Source organism: Hypanus sabinus, chromosome 14 (assembly GCF_030144855.1).
Source record: "Hypanus sabinus isolate sHypSab1 chromosome 14, sHypSab1.hap1, whole genome shotgun sequence".
NCBI lineage: Eukaryota > Metazoa > Chordata > Chondrichthyes > Myliobatiformes > Dasyatidae > Hypanus > Hypanus sabinus.
Window position 1 is genome coordinate 82,522,639 of NC_082719.1, and position 14,578 is coordinate 82,537,216.

The following is a 14,578-nucleotide window of genomic DNA, read 5'->3' on the forward strand; positions in this document are numbered from 1 at the left end:
TGCGAGGGGGCAGGTGTGTGCACATGTGCGTATATGCTGATTTTTTTTCCCTACAAACCGGTTTTGGCTCAATCTTCCCAACGCTGTTAAGTGAAACTACACTGTACATACATTATTTCTACTTTATATAGGCTGCGTATTTAGCATATCATTCCTGCTTTTAGTGTATGTTACTGTTATTTTAGGTTTTATGTGCTATTTGGTATGATTTGGTAGGTTTTTTTTGCATCTGGGACCGCTCACAAAATTTTCTGTTATAAATTAATGGTAATTGCTTCTTCACTTTACGACATTCCGGCTTATGAATGGTTTCATAGGAACGCTCTACCTTTGGATAACGGGGGAAGCCTGTATTTCATTTAGAGTTTGAGGAGACTTAGTATGCCACCAAAGACTCTCACAAACTTAAACAGAGAGCATTCTAACTGTCACAGTCTAATTTGGAGGTGCCACTGCACAAGATTGCAAAATTTTTAAGAAACGTTACAAACACAGCCAGCTCCATCATGGAGGATGATGGAGCATAGAGGCATCAGTCATCACTAAGGACCCCCATCACCCAGAATGTCCCCTCCTCTCATTGCTATGATCAGGGATCAGGGAAGAGGTACAGGAGCCTGAAGACACACACAGCATTTTACAAACAGCTTCAACCCCTCTGCCACTAGATTTCTAAATAGACAATGAACCCATGTATACTATCTCACTTTTTACTTTTGTTTTGCTCTTTTTGTACTACTTATTTAATTAAATAAAAACTATAAACTACATATATCTATTATAATATAGTTTTCTTTAAAATTATGCTTCGCAATGTACTGCAGCTGCAAAACAGCACACTTCACGACATATGCCAATCTTATTAATCCTGACTGTTAGGTGTTCCAATAGGTTTCAATGAGATCCTTCTCCCCCCCCCCCCCCCCACATCTATTCTTCTGAATTCCAATGAGTAAAGGGCCAGTCATCAAAAGCTTTACATACATTGTTTCATTCCTGTGATCACTTTCCTGAACCATCTCTGAACCCTCTACAATGCCTGCATATCTTTGACATAAATCACTGCAATATTTCATGTACAACTTGCCAAATGTGAGAATAATCTACCCTTTTAAGATTGCACATTAAGAACATTCATTCAGATGTCACTTCAGAGGAGAGACAAGGCCGGGGAAAAACTTCACCTCTTCATATTTGCGGTCCGCTTCCTCTGCAATATGTTTAGCTTCCTTCAGCTGCATCTCTTGCATTTCCATTATCTCTTCAGCCTTTAGGACTTTGCTTTCCACAACCTTCATTCCTCTGTAGTGGGGCAAATAAGTGCATCACATTATTACAGCTGAGGGACAGGCTGGTTCAGGCTACTGCTCCACGATTTGGCTCTGCGCTGAACTACGGGACTCACTTTGTGGACTGCAGTTCAGAATTCTATTTGCTTGTGGTAATTGTTTGCATATCATTCCCCCCTCCCCCTTTGCACATTGGGTGTTTGAAAGATTTTTTTTAAAATGTGGTTCTTTCACTTTTCTTTGTTTTGTGGTTGCCTGTTAGGAGACAAATCTAAAGGTTGTAGGATCTATACACAATTTGATAATAAATGTACTTCTAGCTTTGTACATGACACACAAAGAAAACCAGTGCAAAAATATTCAGGTCTATTTGCAGACCAGTGAATACACACTTAAAATGTTGACTTCTATAACTTCTTGTTCAGCAGCTGCATTACAGAGATTCCTCTGCATCTGCACAATGCAGAATACTAAATATTATATTGATCAAATTATATAAGCAATAGATCACTTATAACTTGACAAGAATTGCAGGTGAACAGAGAACAAAAAAATTGTAAATCTTTTCATCTGACATTTTGGACTCCTGTTTGCTCCCTCTCTTACAATCCAGCAACAAAATAAAACACTTGGCAGCACAGAAACTTCTTGGAAACTTAATTCCCACAGCCCTTCAAAGAGAAGATAGCTGACAGAATTGAATTCTGTCTTCCCATCTCTTAGGCAAACATTAGTTAATCAACTCACGTTTTCATTAACTGAACTAACATCTATTGCCATTTGAAAGAAAAGAAATACAATTTTGTTCACTTTCACCCTCAAGAGAACTGGCTTTACATTTCATATCAGACACCTCTATAGTGGCTCAAGAGCCTCAAACACTTATTTCAGCTACCCAAATCTGACAATTGCTTACATGAAAGGCCAACAACCCTTTTCACAGCTGGCTTGCTGAGTTCCTCTAGCATTTTATGGTAAAATGTTGCTTTCCAGGGACCTACGCTCAGTAGTCTGTTGCTGTAGCCCATCTGCTTCAAGACTCAACATGCTGTGCATTCAGAGATGCTCTTCTGCACACCACTGTTGTAACATGTAGTCATCTGAGGTATTGTCACTTCCTGTCAGCTTGAACCAGTCTGACTATTCTCCTATGACCTCTCTCACTAACAAGGCATTTTCATCCACAGAACTGCCACTCACTGGATGACTTTTTTATTTTGCGCACCATTCTCAAACTCTGGAGACTGTTGTGCATGAAAATCCAAGGAGATAAGCAATTTCTGAGACACTCAAACCACCTGTCTGGCACCAACAATCAAGGTCAAAGTCACATAGATCACATTTCTTCTCCATTCTGATGTTTGGACTGAAAAACAAATGAACCTCTTGATCATGTCCACCTGCTTTAATGTATCATGTCGCTGCAACATGATTGGCTGATTAAATATTTGCATTAATGACCAAGTGTAAAAGTGAAATAAAATGGTCCGAGAGCATTCCTTAGCTGACAAACAGAGCACAACTGGACCATAAAAGACCATATAGTGTGCAAGTAGTTAGATCTCTTCATTAAATCTACAAAACGATTAATATTTACATCAAATTGTTCTAGGACAAGGAGTCAGAAAAAAAAACTGAATTTCTTTGGACCCTCTTCCCAGATTCATAGAATACCTGTCAAGGTATTAGCATTTATTTCTTACCGCTCACTCTCATCCGCTGACTTTTCAGCCTCCTCTAGTTTCTGCAGGGCACTAGCTAGACGTTCCTGAGCACGATCCAACTCTTCCTCAACCAGCTGGATACGCCTATTCAAGGAGGATACATCAGCTTCCGCCTAGACAAAATAAACACAACTGAGTAACTATTCTCAAAACAGGAGTTATCTATATAAAGAAAATAAAACCATTGGAAAAGCAACTAAATTGGACAAGAAGTCAAATTCATAGCTGGAATCCACTATATTAAAAGATCCAAACATTAAGTGTTTGTCAAGTCAACAGGTTTGAAAGTAAATGTAATTACAAATAACAATACTCTAAGCAGTAGTATTATTCTAATTTCTCCTGAGAAATCCAGAAAAATACAATTTTGAACGTAACCAGAAAGAATTTGGCAAATCTAATCCTTCAGTGAGCATACTGAGCAGAAAGGTGAACAAAAGAACGGGACATCTGCCGTTCGTATGTGTAGAAATGCAAACTTTATAAAGGTGTTGGGGAAAATGCCAAGGGAGACAACGTACCCATGCATTTACACAAAGTGGATCTCAGCTTGTGACTCTAAACTTGAAAAAAAGAGCAGACATCCAGTTTAAAACAGAATTTTCCAAACATCAAGATGTTAAGACACAGCGAAAATTTTGGTCCCAATGTACAAAGCGTTAAGTAGATCAGGAAATAATGCAAACTGGACTTTATATCCAGAAAGTTATAAAAGCAGTACCTAGAAGTGACAAAATAATTGAACAAAACTCTGGTTAGACCAGATCTGGTATTCTGAGAGCACTTCTGTACATTACACCTCCAGGAAGATTTACTGACCTTAAAGACTATGCACAAAAGGTTTTCTATGATACCTATAGTGTCAAAAGTTAATGTTATGACAGGTTATAGAAAAAACACAATGATTGCCTATTGTAGGATTTCTAAGATTGGGGAGGGGGAAAAACAGGATTGGGAAGGAAAAAATTGCATGGAATTCCATTGGCTAGGAATCTAGAAGTTGAAAAATTAGGATTGGGCAACTTCAAAAGGCAAATTTAGGGTAGCTGTTGACTTACTGCAAAAAAATAAACTGATTGGGAGCTCATACACAACGACACATAACATATGAAATTTTAATGCCAAATTCAAGATTTAACTGTTAACTGCAAGATTACAATGGATACTAGAGGGGGATATAAAAAAAAAGAGGGTATAAGGATTCAGACAGATCATCCATCTTTTTATAAAATGGCAAACAGGCTTAAGGAATAAATAGCCCCGCTCACGTCCTATGCTGCTGCAAGTTGAAAAATAAATAAATCTGCTCACTTGAAAAATATGGCTAGGCCAAATGGCAGGATGATGAAGAGAACTAGAAAAAGAACAGGCAGAACAATTAAGTACAGCTTCACTACTTTTAAGCCACATTTTGCAAGGACAGTTTCCACTGTCAGACTCCCTTTGCCATTAAAATGTGGCTTATTGGCTGGTGTAGCCTCCACTGAATTTGTTTACTTAAAAGCGCAGAGAAGACTACTGACAGGAGAAAACAATAGGAGTCGTGGCAGAGCTTAAAATTTATAAATGGATTCCTTTGATACTTAAAAGTTGCAGCATCTTTGCACGTAACTATTGCTTGATATGAGTAAGCATGAATGGCATATATGGTGGTGAATGCAATCGGCTTGTTTTGTTTTAACACTGCTGAGGAATTCATACAGAACGAGTATTCTAAACGTAGAACACTGTCTCTGCTGGATTGGGGCTCTCAACCATTTGTTATACCATGGACCCTTACCATTAAGTGGCGGGCCTGTAGAACCCCTATTCTACAGCAATCCCTCAGGGACAAGGATGACATACAGTACTTCCACCACAACCAAGCAAAGGACAAGATGACTCAAAGTTCTTTAACTTGGGGTGGGTGTTGCAAACCTTTGACAATGTGGTCTTGACAGAGGAAGATTTTGATTCTTGGCACAGGGATCTAAAATGATCAATGGGAATTTGCCTCATACCATCATACGAAATCATGGCTTAACCTTTTTTGCTTTCTTTCTCTACACCTCCTCCACCACTCCCCCCCCCCCAACTGCAATTCCCCTACAAAGTGTTGATATGCAGAAAGCAGAAGATAGTCAGCTGCTACACCAAGGGGCTGCATTTTAAATTGACCAAGAAACATGGCAATAGAGTTCCAGTAGTCAATGTAGAAATTTGAATTTGCAGCTAGATGGTACCAAATCACACTCTGTAACATGTGAAACTGGAAAAGACTTCCATAAGAAGAATAAATTGTCAGTCATCAACTGACTAATTTCCAAAATCATGAGCTTAGGAGTACAGGAACAAAATAGTCCTTCCACTTAAGGGCTGAAATTCATAACAGCAATGCTTTTCAGTTCAGACATCCTGACGATCTGGAGCTCATCATGTTGATTAATGTCTTGTTTTAAAATACTTGCTTTATCCAATTATCCGGCATTATTTATAGCATTTCCTCTTTCTTCAAGATGAAAAAAAAACACCATGGAAACAAGTTCCATTCATGAGAAATTTCAAGTCAACTCTGAGGTTCTAGTGCCAGAAGAGCTTTGGCATGAAACAGAAGCACAAGTATTACAGCAGAACTCAGGCCACCAAGGGGATTACACACAATTTGTAAGGAATTATCCAGAATTTTCCACAAGATTCAATTGAATTAAACAGACATTTGTACCAACTGATGTGATAAACAGGGCATTACTTTAAATATACGTTGGCACTGTGAAGAATACTTTGATGTCCGGAAGTATCAATATAATGTATTCACTGTTAGCTGTGATACTCAACTGGCTTCTTTCTCTGCAGTAGCGTGGTTTCTGTATTTGCATACAGCATTTAAAATACTAAGTGCAGCTGATTAACAATTTCCCTTCATTTCTGGCATAATGGAACACTACAAGATGCCATCATCTGCACCAGTATCATACCCTATACAGCGTTCTATCGCCCACATCAGCAATGGCTTTCTTGAATAGGATAGAAGTCCATAGAAGTTCATTAGTACAGATGTACAGTCTGTTCTCCAAAGTAGCGAAGTGATTGGAAAAATCAAAAAAATGCAGATACTAGAAACCTTAATTAAAACCAGAAAATGATTAAAACACTCAACAGGTCAGGCGGCTTCTGTGAAAGGAGAAAGTTAGCACTTCCAGTGGAAGATCCCTCATCTGGAACCAAAAACGTTAACTTCGTCTCTCTGCAGAAGCTGCCAGACCTGCTGAGTGTTACAAATATATTCCATTTTAATCAAAAGATACACTGCTCACTCTTACTTTTAGACCAGCTGTTGCTAAGACTATCATTATTTTTGTATTCATTGTTAAAAAACATCTTACTCAATGGCAGTCAGCTATCAGAAACAGAGTGAGTAACTTAATCAAAAGTGCAAGATGTGAATTTTTTTTGTCTTGTACACAAGTTATGAAACAGATAGAGATACAGATTCTGACACTTCCCCAATATAAGTTTGGAGAAGTAAGTAAATCTGTGTCGAGTTCCGCTCTCTATATTAACATGCTAGCTGCAGCACATAACCAATTGAATAGGATATAAATCATTGCTGCCCTATTGAGCACTTCACCAGCTATTGCCACATCCTAAAATGAATTGAATTCTTCCAACTTGTTTAAGATGGTTTATTTCCAAACAGACTTCAAAAATCCCAATGCAAAAACACACACAAAAAAAACCTTTTTTATTGCAACTTGGGGCATGGTTGCACAAAATCAGTTTTTACAATTATTTTCAGAGTGACTATTTTACAGCTGTTCTGATAATGCTGTATTGAAGCAGGACAGGGAAAATAAACAAGAGGAAAATAAGTACTGGTTATTTCTAGGTTTGACAGTGGGCTCCCAGAGATAATGTCAAGAATGGAAAGTGGATGACAGCAACTAGCAAACTCCGCCTCTGCTCTCTGGTAAATGTCGCCAGACTGCAAGAGAACAGTAGATTTCCTTCCGTGAAGAATGGAAGTAAACCAGTTGAATTTTTTAATTCAATCCACAAGTTTCATGGTTATCAGCCTTTTTAATACCAAGTGATTTAATTATTTGCTTCAAAATCCCCCAGCTGTTCTTGTGGGATTCAGACCATTGCTGGGATCAATGGGGCAGACTTCTTGATTACTCCTCTGCTGTCTTAATTACCATGGAATTCCAAAACACAAAATGCTGGATGTACTCAAATCAAGCAGCACTTGTAGTAGCCCAGATAATTACACGGCACATAACTTGTATTATAAAAGTACAATTAAGTTTGCAAACTGATCATAAATATTTATGTCAACGGTTCAAAACATAACCTGGAAGTTTTGTTGTGTGAATAAGTATAAAATGTGCATACCGTTTTTACTTTACAAATAGCCATCCTGGAGACTAAACGAGGGATCTCAAGCAACTAGCATAAACCAAAAGACAAATCTAGCTCGGTGCTTGCTTACTCGAGAAACCACCCATCTTCCATTGACATAAATTTCAAAAAGGCAACTGCACGATCAATGCAACTGTTCAGGGTAAGGAACCGACCGATTCAAGCAAACACATCTATTGGCTTGAATTCCAGGGAAGACTTCACTCATTCCAGCCTTCCTTAAACCACAAAGATTACACAATAGGACCCTTTCATGTGAAATCCTGTAAAACAAGGGAAAAAATTCAAACGTTCTTAGATTACTGGACGGAGCAGCCAAACTGGTTTCCCTTGATAATTTTACATTCAGACAGTATACAGGTTCAAATAGTTTATTAAATTAGCATGCACTCTTCACTCCCCACACATGCCATTAGCTGAACCATTGAGTGAACTGGCTCTGAAAATATCAAAAGATATGACTGTCATTTAAACTGCTCTGATAATACAACACCTCAGCCTTGATGACAATGACAAGACAAGGCTTGTAAACTTTGGACAGCTCAGGGCTGCCTCTCATCAGCAAAATTTGTAACCTCCTTTAGTGCACTAGGAAAGCTTCTGGACACCTTAGGCTTAAAGACCAAGACCAGAAACTAAAGCACAACTCACTACCTATCAGAAAGAATCTTGCTTTAATGCACAATTTGCAAACAAACACTACCTACAGCAGACACCTCAAATCAGACAGTCTCCAGAAGATCTTTTAAATCCCAACAACAGTAAAAGCAAAACGTCAGCATCATGTTCCCACGCCACAGGATCTATTTACATTCAGTCTGTACTGAGGCCCAGGTCATGTCATTCACATGCCCTACCAATGCTCAAAACTGGCACCATACCCAGACTTCTGATTGCAGCAGAAGATTGTCCCCCGTGAAGGGGGTCGTGCAGCCTGTCCATCACAGGTAAGAATCCCCAGCCTGTAACTACTCAAATGGGGTGGGGGGGGGGGGAACATTTGGAAGAGCAGGAAGAATCCCAGTTCCCTTGATCAAATGCACCCAGAGGCCCACCGCAAAACAGCAGGGAGTGCTCCATTGCCCCCATGTCCCTTGCCCACTCAATCAAGCTTCTCCCTCCCAATCTATGGCAGACATGACAGCATCAGCCCCCTCAGACTGGCAGTGGAAGTAAGTAATCTTTGGCTGCAAGGAGCGGTCGAACAAAATCAGTTGCTGGCTGCTGTGCAAAATTTTCACCAAATGAGAAAGCATCTTATTAAAAGCAAAGTAACTATTTTGTCAGTACTCAGCCACTAAATGATAACCTCCCTGGTGTATCTAGAGCCCATTAGTCCTTTTGGCCCATGAAATTCAGGAGCCTTATTCTTTAAGATTGCCTTTAAGATCCAAGTGACTGCTTAGTGTCAAAAGAAAAATGTATTACATGAAACAAACACTTAATTGAGAAATAAAAACTCTGCCCTTCCCCAACCTACTTACAACACTCAATAAGTACTGCAAAAGACTCAGCACAGATATCAAACACCACTGTGACTTGGCATAAACCCAAGACGTCATCTGCACATTCTGAACCCATTTCTGATAGTGGCTTTACTGTTCCAATGAAATTCAACAAAACCTGGAGGAACAGCATCTCACCTTTTTATGAACCACCTTACATCTCCTCAGCAGGTCAGGCAGCGTCTATGGAGGGGATGAATGTATGGGTTTTAATTCATGTTCTGTCAATAAAGCCACAAACGTCCACACAAAAAAACCCACTGGATCACAGAAGGAATAGTTTGATATAAGACTACGTCAGAACCCTTTTTATACTAAAAGATGCCTTGTGATTGGTCTGCTTGGTAGCATCGTATTTCGTCCTACACATTTCCAGTTGCTTCTTCTCCACCATGTCTGATGCGAAATAAATGAACCAAATCGCCAAATCTACCTGCCGACATGCAAAAATGTTTGAAATGCATTTCCTCATCCAGGTCTCTCACGAAGAAACTCAATAGAAACCCACTGCCAACTAGCATTTTGGAGCACACCAATGCTTGCTCGCTACGGCGTAGAGTGACGCAGAAGTGAAAATCAAGGTTACAGCGTAGCCCATACGCACAAGTATAAATCTGCCTTTACAAGTCAATCTCTAGCCTTTGCTAATTCAACATCCTTTTAGATGGGCAGGAAAAGCAGGAGGCAATCCAAATCTCAGGGGGAAAAAAAAATGAGATTAACATTTTTGTAATTACTAAACATCTGGAAACTAAGTACATACAAAAAAAATCTCCACCTGAACTCTGGATAACCTGTAGATAATCGATGACCACAATCATTGGTTATTATATATGTGACCAAGCAGAGAATCTATACCATGCCCTATCTACTTTAGGAGCTTATTTAATGTGTGGTTCAATAAGAAAACACATCAATTCATCAAAACAAGATGTAAATAAGAACATTTCTTTTCATGTTTGACCCGATACCAGGAGACTACATAGTATCAGTGTTCAATCCCAAGGACTCCCAGGGATTGTAATGCAGCCAACATTTTATACCCTTCCAAATTACAATTCTGTAAGTATGATGAGATCAGACTCATGCCAGTAGTCATAGGGAACTCTTCCAATTGAGATGGCAATCATTAGATATTTGCAACGAAGACCGTGCAAAGTCAATAAAATAATAACAATTAGTCTGATGGGTTCATATTAGTTTATATCAGAATCTGCAACACAAAAATGATTAAATGAACCAGATTATTAAATATGGACATAACTCAGCCAACTTTTTTTCTAGGAAAACAGCTTACTGGCATTTACCCATGGCAAACCTTAACAAGACCATTCTTCTACTGGAAGATTTTTATACTAGCTAAACTATAGACCATTGTTCCCCGTCCCTACATCAGGCATCTCAATTTAAAATTCCAATTCAAAAAAAGTTAGAAAAAAAATGTAAGTATAAACATTAATACATTTGCTATAAAGATTCCACATGAAGCTATCTATTTCTGTATTCTATTGTACCTTTCAGATATCTCTTTCCTCACTTATGGCAACAGATGGTAATTTGTCCTATAATGCACTACACCAGAGCACATTAGCATTGCAGACACCCAACCACAGAGCAACTCTTCCACGTACTAAAGATTAAGAGCAAATGTCCAATTTCCTTGCTTATGGCCACAAACCCATGCCAAAAAAACACTCATGTAACATTCATTTACCAGTTGAATCCACAAATTCCAAAAGGCTGAAATTCCAAACCAAAGATTGTTAGATCAAAGATCTCTTTGATTTCATGACTGCAAAATAAATTCTCTGCAGATATGAAGGTTTGAAAGCCAGCCAGCGACCACTGAAAATCTATAACAAAGTAAATGATTTGGCCCATTATTCTTTGTCAGTAAAACTACCCAACCTAATGCTATTTTTCAGCACTAAGTTCACAGCCCTGCAAATTCTAGTGCACTGTGTATATATATGGCAAAGGATTCTATCTCTACCATCCCTTCAGAACACCACCACCCTCTGAAAAGATGTTCTTTTCCTCTTCCTCCTCCCCTCTCCCCCCCCCCCCCCCCACTAATTCTTCTCCATGGATTTTTGACCCATGCCAAAGGGAATAGGTCCTTCCTAGTGACACTAGCCTCTCAATTTTATCCATCAGCCTCCACTATTTCAAATTAAACAACGAAGCGTATCTAAATCTTCACAGATCCCTCAATGCATATAACCCTTCCCACCACCCGCCAGTACAGCATGACTGCAGTGTGTATCATCTGTAGTGTAAACACAAGAAAATCTACAGATGCTGGAAATCCAAGCAAAACAAACAAAATGTAGGAAGAACTTGGGAGCTCAGGCAGCATCCATGGAAAAGAGTAAACAATCGACATTTCAGGCCAGGACCCTTCGTCAGTATTGGGAAAAAAAAGATGAAAAGTCAGAGTAAGAAAGTGGGGGAGGGGAGGAAGTACAAGGTGGTAGGTGAAACCAGAAGAGGGAGAGGGGTGAAGTGAAGATTGGTGAAAGAGATAAAGGGCTGGAGAAGAGTTTATCTGATAGGAGAGGGTAGAAGACCATGGAAGAAAGGGAATGGGGAGGAGCACCAGAGGGAAATGATGGGCAGGTAAGAAAATGAGGTGAAACAAGGAAAGAAAAACGGCGGGGACGCAAATACCAGAAGTTTGAGAAATCGATGGTCATGCCATCAGGTCGGAGGCTACCCAGATGGAATACAAGTTGCTGCTCCTCCAACCCAAGTGTGGCCTCATTGCGGCAGTAGAGGAGACCATGGACTAACATGTTGAAATGGGAATGGGAAATCAGGAGATCCGGCTTTTTCTGGCAGACAGAGTGTAGGTTTCCCAATCTACGTTGGGGCTCACTGATATACAGGAGGACACATTGGATACAGTAGATGACCCCAACAGTCTCTCAGGTGAAATGTTGCCTCATCTGGAAGTGCTGTTTGAGACCTGAATGGTAATGAGGGAGAAAGTGTAGGGGCAGGTATGGCACTTGTAGCATGCATTGTGCTTTTCCACCTTGGCTACAATTTCAAACCAGAGCAAGCAAGCCATCTAACCCTGATATTTAGTGGTATTACCACTGCCAAGTCCCACACCAGCATCTTAGGAGACAACATTTATATAAAGTCAACAAGACCAGCTACAGAAACTGCTCAGAGGCTGGATATTGCACAGCAACTGATTAACCTCCCCAGCCCATGCCTTATTTATTGTCTCCAAAGGCACAAGTTAGGTGATTGATGGAATGCTTTCCTCTATTCCGTATGAGTACAGCCCTGAACATTCAATTTCCAGCACTATCAAAAGCAAAGCCGCTCACTTGACTAGCATCAAATCCAGCTACTTAAAACTCCTCTTTCCTCCACTACAACTACATGGTGATCGCAACATGCTAAGTGAGTAATGTCAGAATAACTTCAACGGCACTTCCCAAGCCAACAACCAAAAACAAACAGAGGCTGCAAGCACAAACCCACGAGGGTCCTCTTCCAAGCTGAACCTCATGCCAACTTGTAAACAGGCCCTAGCTACACCCACTGTTGGCTACATGGAACACTCCATGTTCCAAGCCTTCATTGGTGATGCACCCCCTCTCTTTCCTCACTACGTTGGTGACTGCATTGGTGCTGCTTCATGGATCCACGCCGAGCTAATGCATTTCATCAACTTTGCCTCCAACCTCCACCCTGCCCTTAAAATCACTTGGTCCATTTCTAACATCTCTCTCCCCTTTCTCAATCTTTCTGCCTCCATCTCTGGCGACAAACTCTTTATCTTTTTCAATCTTTTTATTGAGTTTCATATATAAAAAAAACATAACATAATAATGAATAGGTTATAAGTGCAATAGACTTGAAATTGCATTAATAATAAGATAACAATATCCTATTAAATATCAACCAAAAAAAGTACATTAATCAATCAAGCCTATAATAATTATATATGAAAAAAATAATAATCAAAAGGAAAAAAATTAAAAATACAAGAAAAAATATATATTGAGAGAAAAAAAAACACTAAACTAAACTAACATGGGCAATAATAACAGTTTATATGTATATGATAGTGTCAAAAACTCCGGAACTCCATACCTGAACAAGAATAAGCAGAAAGAAGGTCTGAAAAAGGCCAAATTAATTCATATGAAAATGTCGAATGAACGGTCCCCAAGTTTCTTCAAATTTAATTGATGAGTCAAAAATAGTGCTTCTAATTTTTTCCAAGCTCAGATAAGAACTAGTTTGAGAGAACCACTGAAACGTGGTAGGAGGATTTACTTCTTTCCAATTTTGTAATATAGACCTTCTGGCCATTAGAACTCTTTATCAATATCCTGTATAAATCTACTGACTGCCAAGTCTTATTTTGACACAACCTCTTCTCACCCAGTCTTCTGTAAAAATGCCATTCCTTTTCTATTTTTGTCTCTGCAGCATCTATTCACAGGTTGAGGCCTTCCCGCTCAGGACTTTGCAGATATCCTCCTTCTTCAAAGAACGGTATTTCACTTCCTCTACTATTGGTGCTAACCTCACCCACATCTCCTCCATTCCCCAGACATGCATACTCACCTAATCTTCCTGCCGCCATAACTTCCTCTACTCATCACTTACCATCCACATCCAACACATCTTCTGTCATCTTCAATAGGACTTACACCAAACACATCTTCACCTCCCCCAACACCCTGCTTTCTGCAGGGATCACTCCCTCCATTGATAGTGAATGATCAGCCATGATCTCAGAATGGCGGTGCAGACTCGAGGGGCTGAATGGTCTACTTCTGCACCTATTGTCTATTGTCTACTCCCTTGTCATTCGGCACTCCCCACCAATCTCCCTTGTGGCCATCATACCTGCAAATGGCTGAAGTGCTACACCCGCCTACTCCTCTCCTCCCTCACCTCCATTCAGGGCCCCTAAACAATCCTTCCAGGTGAGGCAACACCACTTGTGAACCTGTTGCAGTTCTCTACTGCAGCTGGTGCTCCCGACATGGCTTTCTCTGCATTGCTGAGCCCTTCGCTCCATCCAGTAACCATTTCAATTCCTAACCCCACTCCCGTTCTGACTTATCAGCCCATGGCATTCTCTTCTGCCGTGATGAAGCCCCTCCAAGCTCAGAGTAGCAACACTTCATATTCTGTCTAGGTGCTCTACAACCTGAACATTGATTTCTCCAGCTTCCAGTAATTTCTCCTCGCCTCTGGCCTTTTACCTCTTTTCACCTGCCTATCAACCCCCCCCCCCCCCACTCCTTCCCTTTCACACATGGTCCACTCTCCTCACCTATCAGATTCCTTCTTCTCTGGCCCTTTGCCTTTTCCACCTATCACCGCCCAGCTTCTTACTTCATCATCCCTCCCCCCCCCCCCCCCCCAACCACCTGGTATCACCTATCACCTTCTAGCTTGCCTTCTCCTTCCTTCCCCTACCTCCTTACGTTCCAGTCCTGATGAAGAGCCTTTGGTCTAAACGACGACAGTTTAATATTCCCCTCCGTTGAAGCTGCCTGACCTGCTGAGTTCCTTTAGCATTTTGTGTGTGCTGCTCTGGATTTCCAGGATCTGCAGAATCTCCTGTTTATGATTTTGAACCAGTATTTGGGAAGAGTTTCAATAGATTCCAAGTTCTGAATAA

At 40.2% G+C, this 14,578-nt stretch overlaps 1 protein-coding gene across 8 annotated transcripts in view; it reads right to left on the reverse strand.

Moving 5' to 3' along the window:
• LOC132404930 (tropomyosin alpha-4 chain-like) overlaps nucleotides 1-14,578 on the reverse strand; it is an 89,546-nt gene that overhangs the window by 12,921 nt on the left and 62,047 nt on the right. For all 8 annotated transcript variants that reach the window (XM_059989544.1, XM_059989543.1, XM_059989546.1 and 5 more), the window contains 2 exons: nucleotides 2,993-3,126; nucleotides 1,185-1,302 (listed from right to left, as the gene is read on the reverse strand). In XM_059989544.1, coding sequence (XP_059845527.1) covers nucleotides 1,185-1,302; nucleotides 2,993-3,126 — 252 coding nt within the window. The remainder of the gene's footprint in view (nucleotides 1-1,184; nucleotides 1,303-2,992; nucleotides 3,127-14,578) is intronic.